The sequence below is a fragment of the Zosterops lateralis genome (assembly GCF_965231275.1).
Source record: "Zosterops lateralis genome assembly, chromosome: 17".
Taxonomy (NCBI): domain Eukaryota; kingdom Metazoa; phylum Chordata; class Aves; order Passeriformes; family Zosteropidae; genus Zosterops; species Zosterops lateralis.
In genome coordinates, this window is record NC_139777.1 from 5363599 (window position 1) to 5378096 (window position 14498).

General features: G+C 48.6%; 1 protein-coding gene across 2 annotated transcripts in view; it reads right to left on the bottom strand.

The window, feature by feature from the left end:
• Positions 1-14498, bottom strand: part of TTC28 (tetratricopeptide repeat domain 28) — a 109238-nt gene that overhangs the window by 5565 nt on the left and 89175 nt on the right. For both annotated transcript variants that reach the window (XM_083873981.1, XM_083873982.1), the window contains 8 exons: positions 10388-10532; positions 9276-9455; positions 7503-8223; positions 5699-5823; positions 4466-4697; positions 3965-4041; positions 984-1113; positions 346-453 (listed from right to left, as the gene is read on the bottom strand). In XM_083873981.1, coding sequence (XP_083730107.1) covers positions 346-453; positions 984-1113; positions 3965-4041; positions 4466-4697; positions 5699-5823; positions 7503-8223; positions 9276-9455; positions 10388-10532 — 1718 coding nt within the window. The remainder of the gene's footprint in view (positions 1-345; positions 454-983; positions 1114-3964; positions 4042-4465; positions 4698-5698; positions 5824-7502; positions 8224-9275; positions 9456-10387; positions 10533-14498) is intronic.

Consider the following 14498-nt stretch of genomic DNA (forward strand, 5'->3'; position numbering starts at 1 on the left):
TCTATGCTACCTCAGAACAACCAACTACTACTTAGGTGAGGAAAAAGAAGTGCACATTCCAGACAAGAACCTCTGCCCAGGTATCCTAGATGGAAATTCATTACCATTTTATGTCTCAAAACAAAGAATAAGTTATATGTCCCCCAGTCACTGGACTCTATCTCCAGTTTCTGCTCAGACAAGTCTTTCCCATATAAAAATCACATTTACTCCAGTCTCTGTATCACATTTGGTCTGTGTGACACATGTGACCTCTGCAAGGATAAAAGTGTGAGATTTCATCAGAACCCATTCTGATCAAATCATCAGGTGATACAAGAGCAAAAACACACAGAGCAGCTTTACCAAAAAGTGCCAGCAAGGATTGTAGAGCAAAGTGCATGGTCCTCCTGGTAGCTTGTTTCCCAGTTTTCAGAATGACCTCCTCTTGGCCAACTTCACAAAGGTCAAAACCTGTAGTGGGACATGGAACAGAAAATTACAGCTCATAAAAAGACTCTTTGTCTCAAATAAGCATAATCTCATTTATAACACAGACGGAACAGAGAGGTATGACAGCCTGCAGCACCCTCAGAAGGATGATTTCACCTCTCATGTGCAGTTTGTTGTCTGTTATTTATTACTGTTTAGCACACCTTCTCCAGGTGTTGGGAGCTTTGTGGCACTGGACTGGGAACACACACAATCATTAACAAATCACCCCTGCCAACACCTCTGTAGTTGCAAATTCTCTGGAGCTGTCAGGAAATTATATACCAAACACATCTCAGGGGACAGTGTCCTACATGCCAAACCATTTACTATTAATTCCAGGTTTTCTTACAGAAATGGAGCTGAAGACCAGAAACCTTAGAATTTGGCAGATGCAGGCTGGGCTGCAGGAGGCAGACAAATGTGAGGCTGTGAATCTTATCAGTGCTTCAAGCCCTGATATGAGACACCAGCAATGGATTTAGAGACAACAGAAAGAAGTGTTTTCCTACCTAGAGCTGCCAGAAACTCATGGCAGCCAGGCAGCCTCCAGAGCTGGACACTGATGGAGACCTGGATTGGTGCAGAGGGGAAATCTTGCTCCTTCTCGCCTGCCTGAAGTTGAACCAGGACTTGATGCAGCTGAAGACAGCAATACAGACATTAGCCATTCCTTGCAAGTCACATCACTGCTTCTCTTACAGCTACAGATAAGGCAATGCCCTTCCCCAGACACCCTTTCCCTGGACACCCAGTTCAGCTGCTGCTCCTGAACAGAGCAGTGAAATGGGAAGGTCTGGGAAGAAGGACAGTTCAGGGACAGCAACATCAGACAGACTGGAACAGCAGCAAAGGCAGGGACAGACCAGGGGTGAGGGCTGGGGGGTGGCCAGTGGAAGCTGAGCAAGAAGGAAGCACAGCAGGAACATCTGTGAAGGGAAAGAAAAGGAAAGAGATACTCTGGGGCTGCTCACAGGAATATACTAAAGCCCATTCCATGACTGAGCCATACTCCTTATGTAAATCCTTAGAAACTCATTAACTGGGCAGAACAAGTCATATGAAACCATGGAAGACTTTCCTAATATCTCCACGGCCTCCAGGAAAGAAGTTTCTCAACTGTGCCCAAGGGACAGGAGTAGCAAGCTAGAGAGAAAATGTGTTTATGAAGATCTGACACAAATTAAGATGCCAGGATCCCGTGTAATTCACCAACACAGCCAGGGCAGCAAGGATGGAAAGCCATTAATCAGGAACCAGCTAACCTCAGGACCACCCATCTCTCACAACCCACAAAAGCCTACACAGGCCTTTTTCCACAGTAGCTCTGTGGAGCAAATCCCAGGCCTGAGAGTGGGTGCAGACACGTTGCAGCACAGGGCACGGGTCTGCAGTGACCCTGGCATGTCACCCTGCAGTGTCACCGCCGTGCACAGCATACTCACCATTCCCACCACATTTTTAACAGCCTTCGGGCAGCAGGTAACAAGAAAGGAAAAGAGGAGAAAAGAACATGGGTTACTCTGTGCTACAAAGTGCTTGTGCTGAGGAACCTTGCAGGGACACATCCGTGTGTGACCCAGTGCCCTGACTGCAAGATGCTCTGTCCAGAGAAAGAAGGGAGCAATGGGAATGGCCTGAGCTGTGAATCCAACAGCATGGGAACGGGCAGCTGGAATCTGGGAGTGCCCAGCTCATGACAGCTCAGACACTTAGCAGGCAGACAGGCCAACCCACATTCTGGCAGGAGGCTGAACATAAAACAGCCCTTCTCTTGTTTCCTCTGGGACACAGTACTGGCATCAGTGCAGCCAGAAATCCCTAACTTTTCCTTGCACATGCAGTAGTCTGAAGTTCTCTCTTTTGTGGCTCCTGCCTTCTCTTTTGCACTCAAAATAATTTTCTATCCAGTGCAGATGCTCAGGCTCCCACCTTGCTGCTTTACTAATGCCAAGAGCACCTGCTCCTTTGTGATGCTGGTCACCTGCTCAGGAAAACCAGCGAGCAGCACCCATTGACTGAAATGTCTGACATCCTGCTTCTGTCTGGAACAAAATCTGCTTTCCTCTGGGACAGGCAGAGCCCCAGCTGCCCACACCATCAACTGCCAAGAGGCAGGAGAGGACAAAAGCAATAACCACAATGGAGGGGAGAGCTGTTGAAAACCAACATGTAACAGGATAGACTGGTGCAAAAGGGAATTCTGCCAGGGGTCTGGCCTATGGAAGGAAATTTGCAATATCCCTGCCAGTATTTACTCTGTGGGGTAGCAAGGAAAGAGTGAGTGTGTCTTTTGTTACTTGTGCACAGCCAACTGAATGTTTTTCCTTGGGTAATTTAATTATCTGAGGCAGGGCAGCAATCATGAAGCCACCTCATTAGCACTCTAAGGCATTTCCAGCCATGGGAATGTCCTGTCCTTCTCACACCCCTCAGACCTGGTCTCCCTTGGGTGGCCATGAGGGAGATAACCCTGAAGTTAACCACACACATCTCAGGCACTGATAAGAGCCAAGGCAAGAGGCAAAACACCACTGAGGACATTGGTCACCAAGGGAATTGGAAACATCTCAAACTCTGCTGCAGATCCTAAGAGGAACCCTTTCCTTGGAGCAGACCCATCCTAGTGGGCTGCCAGAGCCTCTCAGCAGGTAACAGAGAAGCAGGGGCTCTTCTCTGGCTTTTTCTGCAGACTCCATGTGACCAAAGGAAAGGCAGCCCAACACCACACAGAACCAACCCCAGCTCCCCACCACAGTATTGCCTGGAATGCCTCTGCATGGAGAAAGGGGAAAGACAGTGAGATACAGGCCCATTCCCTGTGTGTGTCCATTACTAAAGCAGGCAAATGATGAAGAGAAACCTCACCACAGGAGCACTCAGGACAGTAAGATCCATGGAATGGGAAGCAGCCAGGCTGGTGGCACAGAGGAAGGTCAGGTTAGGCTAGGCATGCTCCAGAGATGGGAGAGGGAGGAGTGTGAAGGAGGTTGAGGGGAGCAGGGAGAATCCCATCACCACAGGTAGCACTGCCCTTCTCCTAAAGACCAGAAATCCCTTCCATGGAGCTGTGAGCACACACAGGAGCAGCACAGGCTCAGTGAGTTTTCTGACAGACCTTGCATTGTCTGAAGTCAGCCATACCTTGGGACTTCAGTAAATACAGTGGGCAATGACCAACCAATGTGGGCCTAGGCAGGATGGCCAAACAGCAATTAGGGGTCTGTTACTCAATTCCCCCACTGCTGAAGGGATCATGCTTTCACTTGTCACTGAACAGGGAGCCTCAGCCCAGTAACCCACCTGCATATTTTCCTTCTGGATGACACACTTTCATTCACACAAACAGGCATGTTCAGAATTTCAACCTCAAGTCTCCTAGCAAGCTCTGGGTTGATAAACCAGGGCATCAACCCTTCTGCACATTTCTGCATTTACTGACCTGGCAAGAGCCATTTGGCACCTGATACTGGAGGAAAACCTTCCAACTCACCCTGTTGATAAGCTGCTCTCCTGTTTCTGAAGCTGTGATAAGTTTACAAAGTGCCTGAAGTGCAGGGTTAGGCAAACCTGAAAAACATCAGCAGAAATATCTGTATCTCTTTCTTGACTGCAAGAAATGCAACAAACCTGAACAGAACACACCCCTGGCTAATTCCTAAAACCTCTCCCCCACATCACTGGACAGCTCTGGAAACAACTTTCTGGAAGCAATTTCCAGAAAGCAAAATGTCTTCCCACTTTGCATCTGATGATAGGAATCCTGACTGAGAGCTGGGGGAGAAGCAGTGTCACATCATGCTTACTCAACCCAGCAGCAAACGATTCTCATCTGTGACAACATTTTCAGTTAACATTTACTTTTAGAACTTCTTCCCAGTCCAATACATTGATTTCAGTGATGTAAAACATCCCTGTTTCACATGCTGACGCCACAGAAAGGCATGAAAGGCTGATGTCTGCCTGGTCAGGGCCCACAGCTGCCTCCCCTCACCTAGGAGGGACTGGATGGTGGTGCTGCACTGCTGCAGCCTGTCCCCAGGGTCCGAGGTTGGGAAGAACACCGCTGCTGGGAGGCCGCTGGCTGGAGGGTCCAACCGAAATCCCACTGCTGTGAGGAGTGCCTGCCAGCCTGGAATGCCACCAACTTTATTCTCCACACTCTGCTGGGAGGTGTACATGGAGTTGTGCTGCCCGTTCTGGATTCGCTGCAATGATTTCTCCACCTGTGGGGAAATGACACAGATTATTGTACAAGATGCTGTTACTGACTGCCTCTTTTTACACAGAGGAGAGATTGGAACAGCAGGCTGGGAGACAGCAAATCCAAGATTGATCCTGGCCTGTCTCACACAAGAGGACATAAGTGCCTTGAAAAGAGAAGCTCCAGTAACTCAGCATTCACAGCTGTAACATCACAGTGATGAGTGTCAATATTCTCTGGGACACTGGGAACAATAATGCCACAGCAAACAAAGTGGCAGTTTGCTTGGGATTGTTTCCTGTAAGCCTGGCAGCTGCATTTCTCCCCAAAAGATGACTCACCTTGGGGTTCCAGACTGCCTATTACCAGACTAAGAGCCTGCAGCCACATGGCAAACAGGAAAGAGAGATGAGTGTCCACAAACCCCAGCAACTGGGAAGACCAGCAACATTCACAGGTTTCCATCATCCTATGGATACTTCACACTCTTGTGAGACCACAGATGATGCATTGGGAAGAAAAGTATTAGAAGTCATGAGTGATCATTCCAGCCACCTGGCAGTTGGCTGCAGTCCCACTGTTCCCCAGGACAGGCTGGTGGCACAGATGGGGACAGAAGGGCCTCTTATCTTCCAAATACGCAGAGACAGCAGTGACTGTGCTCTGTGTTTCCATGACTGCCATGTTCGTAGCTATTTCCCTGTATAAACAATTAATCCCAATGCTTACCCCTTAAGCAGAAACCCAATTCAACAGCTAATGCAAACCAGATGGGTCTGGGGAGGATTCTGTCACAATACAATCTAAGATTTTGCTTACTTTGCCTCTTTTTGCACTGAACACTTCCTTAGGTGTCCAAGTCTTTCCACATTGACCCCGAGTTTTGCAAGAGGATACGTCACAGCACAAGAGGGGAGATGAAGGTGTATATATATTTATTTTTTTTCAAAAAGTGGCTGCTGTTCCACTCATGCCCTCAGGTGAGGGCGTCTCCTGGTTGTGACAGCACTTCTTTTCCCTTACCAGATGGAGGAGGACACGCAGAGCATCTCGGGCCCTTTCAGGGTGCTGCAGGATCTCAGTCAGGGCCTGTCCTACCAGTGAAGATGGGCTGTTCAGCTTCATATCACTCCCAATAAGCATGAAACCTGGAGGATCCAGAATGAGAGACAATCAATCTCCTGTTGTTATGGAAAATGTTCAAATCAGACACAGATGTCCTCTGCCCTCAGGATGGTTCACTGTACCCTGCACAGGGACATTCTTTTCCCAGACCTGCTGCCCATTCCCTGCCCAGTTGTGCAGACTGAACTTCCAGAAAGTTTCTAGATACTTCTTCCTGTTCCCTGCTATTAAATCAATAGTGTCTTCCTGTTCAAGCAAGCAGAAAACCACTGGATTGCAGCTGAACTTGTCCAGGCACGCTCCAGGTCTCCTTTACAGCCAAAGAAATCAACACATGCCAACAGTGGTTGTAGAACAGAACTGTGAACATGAGAAGTTTTTGCTGTCTTGGTCAGAAACCTGTCCTGGATCATACACCATTTAATGCCAGACTCTCCATGTGCCAGCACAAAGAGCTCTATGTTTTCCTTCTCATTCATGCAGTGAGGATGCAGCTGCTCCTGGCTCTGGTGCTCTAAGACTCAGTGCCAAGGGTCAGCAGTGGAAGTCCTGGACTGTGTGTGATGAACTTGCACAGGGCCATGGAAGGGGCAATACTCAGACAGCCTGAGCAGCTGAAAGCCTCTGCCTGCTGGCAATGCCAAGCACTGTGTGGATACAGTTCTTTTCTGCCTAGGAAGTAGTCATTTTTGGGGCTTTTTAGTGCTGTTTTCTTTAGAGACAGAAAATTCTTGGAAGGAAAATAGAATCCCAGCTGAACTGTGGACGATAACCGGAACTCAGCTCACAGCTGGTACTACCTGAACCACATTCTAATGCTGGATTCAACATGCCTAAAATCCTTGTCAGCCTGACTAATTTTAACAAGTTCCTGCTCCTCCAGCCATGTGCAGTTCACACCAGTCATATTCACCACAGTTTCCTGAACTAAATAACATGGTTCTGCTGCCTGTGCAAAAAATCAATTTGGGGAATGCCTGCAGCTTTCAAAAACCAGGCCTCGTGCCAGGAGGAAAAATTAGGTTATCTGTACATACTCCTGTCACAGCACTGCTGAACTCCAATACTTTGTCATTCCAAATCTCAACGTACAGATCTAATTGAGAGGGAGCAAGCACCAGCACTGCACAAAGAGCTGACACTGCTGAGCCATTCCCAATGGAAGCAAGGGAAACCTCTCTCCTAAAAAGACCAAAGGAACAAGCCTTACAAGATTTTTGTCACAGAAATCACAGCTACTTGCTGCTGCTGCTTCTAGCACTACTTCTCCTGCCTCCTGTTGAAGTGTCACTAAATTTTCCATTAAAAAGTCTGTGTGTGTGCTCCAGCTGAGTCCATCCCACAGACATAGGAAGCATGAGCCTGGAGATTTCAAACACAGGGAATGAGTTGTTGTATTGCACTTTATTTCTTTCCAGTCATGAAACCCACTTCACCTCACAACTGCTTTTAATTATACTCAATCCATAGCCACCTACTGTGCCCAGTGAAATGCTGGTGAGTCCTGTGACACTGACATTCAGTCACACTCAGCTGAATCAGGGTCTGAGACAAAGGGGCTGAATTCCGGGAAAGCACAGGGCACACACACTGCTCTCAATTACCTGCCAGCACTGCTCCTTGTTTAGCTCATGTAGTTTAGCAGCTCCCTAAAAAAAAAAACCTCATCTTATTTGTCCAGAAGGAAGAAAGCTCTTCCTACCTGCCCAGTTGGCTGGATGGGAGAACTGCTTGCTGCTCTGCACGGTCTTCATCGCTTCTCCAAGGGCTGCACTGGCTTTCATCCCGTTTAAGAGAGAGGAATAGAAGGCGTGCACAAACATTTTGGAAGCAGCCACAGGAATGGGCCAGAGTGACACAAGGACACACTGAGCCCCAGCAGCCAGGAATGCTCTTGTCAAGCCAATGACTCCATCAGAAGTGACTTTGCTGTTGGACTCTTGGTAAGAGCCTAGAACCACCAGCTTGACGGGAAGACGCAGATCCAGCACATCAGCCGCTGTAAGCAGGAACTCCTGGAGAGGAGGGCAGTCCGAGATGCTCTCCACATCACTGGCATCATCCTGCATCCTAAGAGATTCTGGGATTGTGTAGGGGTTCCCAAAAGAACTCTTGCTGCTGGCTGGGTTGCTGTCAGTGTTGGGTGTCAGGACCAAAGCAGCCAGTTTCCAGGAGACGTGGGTTGCAAAATGGACACATTCTGCCTGAGTGAGGGCACTCATGACTCTCTCTTTTGTTGATGAGCTGCCGACTAAGGGCTGGCAGCCAAGTAACTCAGACACCATATATGCTTCTTCTTCTGCAGAGGGCATAGGTCCCCACAGCCACCTGTCCATAACTGCTGAAGGGAGCTTGGGATTTCCTATCACAGCTGCCATTGAGGTAGAACTGGAGTAAGCAGGAGTATTCTTCCTCACATGGGACTACAAAGGGAAAGAGAAAATGGGATTCAAAGATCTGGTTTTTATGGTGTTGGTAATAAAATACCCTGTCCTTTTGGCTCTAAATTTAAGTCTGGTTGTCATAATTACAGGAAGACTGCATTTCTTTAGTTTCTTCTGTTTAACTATTCCAAGGAACATCTCTTTGTTTGAGTCTGGTCAAGACTTCTATCCCCAGATCTTGGGTGAACAAAAAGATAGTAACAGAAAGCAACAGATTTACCCAGATCCATTTTAGGGCTGCAGCAGAGCTAAAAACATAAAGAAGATTGCAGGTTCTCACATTACTGGAACAGTACCTTCAATCACTCACTAAGTGGCTCCTTGTACCTGTATTTCCAAGATCAGTGTCAGCACTGCCAGCAGCAGGTGCTGCAGGCAGCTGATACTGAATGGAATAGTAGTAATGCTGACCAGATTCAAACCCTTCTGCTGTTCCATTGACTGTGTTTAACCCAGGGCAAACCAGTATGTGCCACAAAACACTGCCCAGCAAGAGCAAATGTGGCTTGGTCCATTCTCCAAGAGACCCAGGCATTAAAAATGCTGCTGGCAAACCTCAGCATGATGATACTTCTACAGGATTGATTTGTGGGATTTGCTTTCCCTCACAGCTTTGGTGTCCTGAGATATTAGTGGCCTCCCCCACTCAGAATGGTAAAATGGAGATGAATATACCAGCAATGTGACAGGACAGTCAGCTTGGCAAGGAAGCTCAGCACAGATCACAGACACCTACATCTCTGTAGTCTGCCATGTAGTTCCACACCCAGCACATGCAATCCTTTTAGGGGAGGATATCCAAATGAGCCAATCCCCTTGACCTTCCTGGCATGCCTGGGGCTGTGATTTTGTGCTGCAGGAACTACATCAGAACCTATTTCAGAGCTGTGGTGCTCAGTGTGCCCCTCAGACCCAGGGTGGCCTGTTTGTGTCTGGCACAGCAGGACAGAGCTGCTGCTTTCTGAGCATGTACCAGGACCTGCCCCCCCAGGAGAGGCTCTGTGAGAGGGGTTTCACAAGCAGGGTCAGACCTTGGAGCTGGGGTTCAGTGACTGGATGGAGGGCACTGCAATGAGGCTGAAGCGCTCGTACAGGTACTCGTTGGAGGAACTGCCCTTCAGGAGAGCGAAAGGAATGAGGTACAGTTCTCCCTCCAGAACCAGGATCAGCTGGCGGTGCCGGCCAACAGGACCACTGGAATGCATCAAACCCTGAACAGAAAGGAGAGAGAATTAGTTTGGCTCTTTTCTCTCCACCTGTGTCCTCACCTGCACTTCCCATGCATCAGGCACTAGTCTGACCCCGTGTCAGGTTTGGAAACACCCACATCAGAACCACGCTCTGTGTGAGAGATGAGCACATGCTCTGTTCAGCTGGACTGCTGCCCACCTGTGTCCAGCCAGCTCCACTGGGACAAGTGAGCTCTGAGGGCACTGACCCATCTGCTCTGGGTCATCATCCTGGCCTCAGTCCATGTGGGGCCCAGCCTCACCCTGGTACTGCAGTTCCTTCTGCTCCAGCCTTGGCTAACCCCAACCACCTATGCCTTGTCAGTATTGTCATCACCTTATCCTTTGTCAGAGAATATTCTTTCTGATACTAAATTTCTAAATAGCCATGTCCTCTGAAGAGCAAACAATCTACAGATAGATTGTGTCCATGGCCTTCCAGAGACTTGCCATCATCATCAACCCAGAGTCACCAAAAGATCTAACCAAAAAGCATCTTATGCATTGGGAAAGTGAAGCAGAGAGATGAGTCAATAGGGAACATGCAGCTGGGCACAAAATGTGGCAACTGCTCCTGATCCCATGTAAGTGTGGAAATTTATTTATCTAGTGTATCATAAAAACAATTAGTTTTCACTTCAGGAAAGAGTAACTCCAAAGCGCTGAAATTTGCTTCAGCTTAAACACTGGCAGCCACAAAAACAAAAACAAAAACAAAAAAAAAAAAAAAAAAAAAAAAAAAAAAAAGTATGCAGGACTAGATCCTTGTCTCAAGATTCTCAATTCCAGATGGTCACTAAGACCCCTTCCAACCCAGACTGTTCTGTGAAAATACTAAACTTCAGAAACCAGCCTCAAGCCTGTTCTGACTTCCCCACATTGAGAGGGTTTTGGTGTCTGTGCCAAGGGCTTACTCCTTCCATGGGTCCTATCAGTAAGTCGTAAAGAGCACGGAGTGGGGGTTTGGAGAAAGAAGTCTGCCTCCTTGGGAGTGATGATGTTCCATCCTTAGCAGGAGACATGGTGCTGCTGAACAGGCTGGTCATGCTCTGACAGCTCCTGTGGGCAAAAGCCAAGGGAGAGGTTAGCTGCAGGAATATGAGCTGCCCTGTGGCTGCCCTGACTTTTTTCAACAGTGACATGAGCCAGGCCCTGTCATCCAGGGGACTCTGCTCTCTAAGATGCTTCATGGGAGGATTTTAGGCTCCCATTCAGCTTCACACCTCAGTGAACAGTGACATTAATGGCAGGATGAATCAGTTGCAGACAGCATATGACATTGCTACAGAGTTTCTCTACACACTCCAGTGCCTGAGGCACCGTTCCCAGTTGCTCCTGCACACCTGGAGCAGGTGTGTGCAGGCAGGCATGAGACCCACTGACAACTGACCACAGCCACAGGAGCATCTGCACGTGGGCTGTGCACCAAATGACCTAATGTGATACCAGAGGAAATGTGACAACAGGCAAACCACAAGGCATCAAGATTCTGCACTTCTGCCACTGCTGTGCAACACCTGGTGCCCATTTCTGATATTCCCAAAGATCTGCACATGAACTCCCGGCATCAGCAGCCACAAATGTCTGCCCTGCTGAGGAAATTAAGTTGCCCCATTCTGGGCTCACTAGTCCAGCAGCTGTGCTCCCCAGAAATGTTATCCTTGGCCTGGGGCCATGAACAACCATTTCACATGGAAGGGTAACTTTCCAAAACATTTTAGCAGGTGGACCTCAAAGGAAAGGTAAAGGAGGCCTGGGACATACCCCAACCATTTCTGATACCAACACCAACACACAGACTCAGAAATCACATTTTTCCCTCTCTGTCTCTCCTCAGCTGCTGCAACCAGCCTCCTGACCCAGCTCACATCATGTCTAAAACCTATAGTTCTCTGAAAAAAAAAATGCTCTTACCAACCCACAAGGAATTTCCACCTTAAGGGCACATGGGAATAACCTCAGAATGACAATAAAAGCCTGGTGTCTGACTGCTCATGCTCTCCAACCCAGAGATTCCAGTGACAGTACGAGTATGCTGCTCCTGCTGCTGCTTAGAGCTGCTGGAAACCTTTCTGGGGGATCTGTGCACCAGGGAATCAGCACAAGCTTGGTGCTGTGTGCTCCCCTCACTCCTGTCTGCCCTGCTTCACTGCAGCACCTGACTGCAGGGTTCAGATTTATGATGCACAGATTTTAAAATCAGATCAGGAAAAGAAAAATCTATGCAGGGATATCGCAGCGGTCGCCCAGGACCTTGTGCCCTGATCATCCCTGAGTGGGTTGTTGCCATCAGGCAGCACTTGCAGCCCCACAGCCCATGTTCAGCCATTGTTACACACTCATTTACTGCAGGGAATAGGGGCTTGATTACTCCAATCAGCAAAGCCCTCCTGCATCTTGGGTTTCCCGGTCAAGCAGCTCTAGATTTATTTCTTCACCACTCAGACTGCTTTTTATGAGAACAAAACCAAGGAAGCACCATAAATCTCTCACATCTCCTGCCTCTGTGTGTGTGTGTGTGTGTCTGTGTACATAAAGAGTGAGCAAATCCACAGGGGAGGATGGATAGATTTGTGGCAGTGGAGCTGACCAGGAGCCCTGGCCACCCCATCCTTTCCTCCCAAAGAAGCCAACAAAAGGCTCCAGGTGCACTGATGATTTCTACCTTGCTCTTGCAATGCAGAGGATTCCCTGATGTCTGAGCAGTGAAATCTCTCATTTGGAAGCCTTTGCTCAGACTCTGCAGCACTGCTGATTTATAACCCTTTGTACAGGCAGCCTGGCCTGCAGCAAGCAGAGAAACAGCACAAACAGCCAGGGCTTAGCTCTGCTCTCTCCCTTTGTCTTGGAGATGCAGAAACAAAGCAAAGCCTCTGAGAACAGGGTCAGACTGACCTGGCTGACCACCAGTCTCACAGATGCTGGCTCTGCCTGCTGAGGATGAGTGGCTGGGTCCAGGAAGGAAGGAGGGGTTAATCCCAGAACCAGCACAGAGCTGCTCCTGCCTTAGCACTAATTAGGATCTTGGACAAGTCAAACACTCCCCATGGGCAAGCACAACCATTGGGAGGGCTGGAAGTCAGGGCTGGTGCTGGCAGAGGTCTGACAGCCTCAGGAAGCTGGATATCCATTCAGCCTTCCTCAAAGAGATCTTCCTAAAGATGCAGCCCTAAACCCACAATCAGGGCCTTGACACACACACCGTACAAAGCTATGGGAAGCTCCAGAAAACAACCAGATCTGAGCTCCCTGTGGATCCTTGAAAGGATCCACAAGTATCTCCAGAACCCACTAGTGGTTGCAAAAAACCCACAGCCCACCCAGCACTCTCTGCCAGGGTGGTCTGCATGTCAGTAGCTGCAGCACTGCATCCTGGATTGCAGAGAAACACCACAGAAAGGACACCCCCCAGCCCTCTGCTCTGGAGAGGGTCAGTTCTGTGGTTCTCTAGGGCAAGTTGTCAGGTCCTGAGGGCAGTAAAAAGTCCAAAGATCCTCATCAGCTTGCCCTACCTAAGGGGTAGAGAAAATAGAAGCTGCAAGAAGACACAAACCACTGTGGCTATCTTGGTGGCTGTACCAGTGGCATCCTCAGCTCAGACAGTTGTTGCCCAGTCCTGAGATCACCACAGTGTTCCTTCAGTGCTTCTTTCTCTTCCAAAGTCCATTTCCTCTCAGAAGTTCCCTAAGTGAACTGCCAGCCCTCCAAGTTTGCTTTTCTAAGCAGAACTGCCAAAAAATTCCTACTATTCTCTGCTTAAAAGCACCTACCCTGAATTCAAGGCTCAGCTGCAAAGAGATGTGGCAGTGTTAGCTCCATCCCCAGGGCCCCCTCCACAGGCAAAAGGAGGGGCAGGCAGGGAAGCCATCCAGCAGTGTCTCCTTATTTTTTCACCTCAGTGCTCATTGCAAGAACATCACAGACACAGCTGCTTCTAATGCTTTCCCTGCTTCTCTTCTGAGGGTGCTTTTAGTTAAATGCCCAAGATGCTCCATCCCTGGGCTGCTCCTACTTACTAGACAAGACACCTGAGCTAAGCTCCTAGGTCTGGATTCAAAGTAATGCATGTGGCTCCTGTGGAGCAGAAAGACAGAGATGTGGCATGGTTGGCCACTGCAGTGTCCCTGAAGATTTGCATTCCCTGGAACAGAATCACATCCTACCTCCCCCTGTAATCAGAGGAACAATCTCCTCTCTTTCTAAGCCTGATAAACTAGAAAAAACATCTCAGCAATTCTGGGGATCTGCCTGAGTGATCCAAAACTAGCAAGTACTCATAGTCCTTCATCAGTGCAGCAGCTTGAACAGACATGCTTGTGGATTCTGAGAAGAAAACCAGGCCAGTTGCTGGTGCCAGCAGACAGCTCCCAGTTCCATGGGGATGCTGTAACAGTGCACAAGCTCTAATGGTGGCTCACAACACTCCAGGCTGATCACATTTGCTTTTCCTGCTGAGAAAAGCCTAGGGTATCCTGTGCTCATAAACCACAACCGAGCACAGATCCAGTCAGAAACCCTGGGTTGCATCACACAGGCACACTGGAAAAATTCTGTCTTCAATTTTCTTTCCAAATGGTTGCCCTAAGCCCTAATCAGCACAGTCATGTGAAAGGCTGAGAACAAGATGTAAGAGGCAGAAAATGAGTGGAGACTTGCAGCTAGTACAATCCTGTAACTCTGGAAATGCAGCATATTCCCACCTAATTGGTGCAACACTTGAGATCAACAGAAGCATTTATTTCTGTAACAAGTGTGCAGGAGAGAGCTCCCAAGTTCCACATCTCACACCATGGACAAAACAGAGGCCCCCTGCAATTGCTTGGAGTCTGAAAATCAGCACTTGGCCAGGAGAAGAGCAAATTCAGAATAGTTGTTCCTCTGGACAGTCATCAGTTACAACTGGGACCAGTCCCTGCTGGCTCTGCCCTCAAGCACTGGCACTGGCTGCACCTAAACTTGTAATTTAGAGAGAAGCCCATCACTGAGACATTTCCTGGTTGCTGATCCCCACAGCAGTGCTGCATT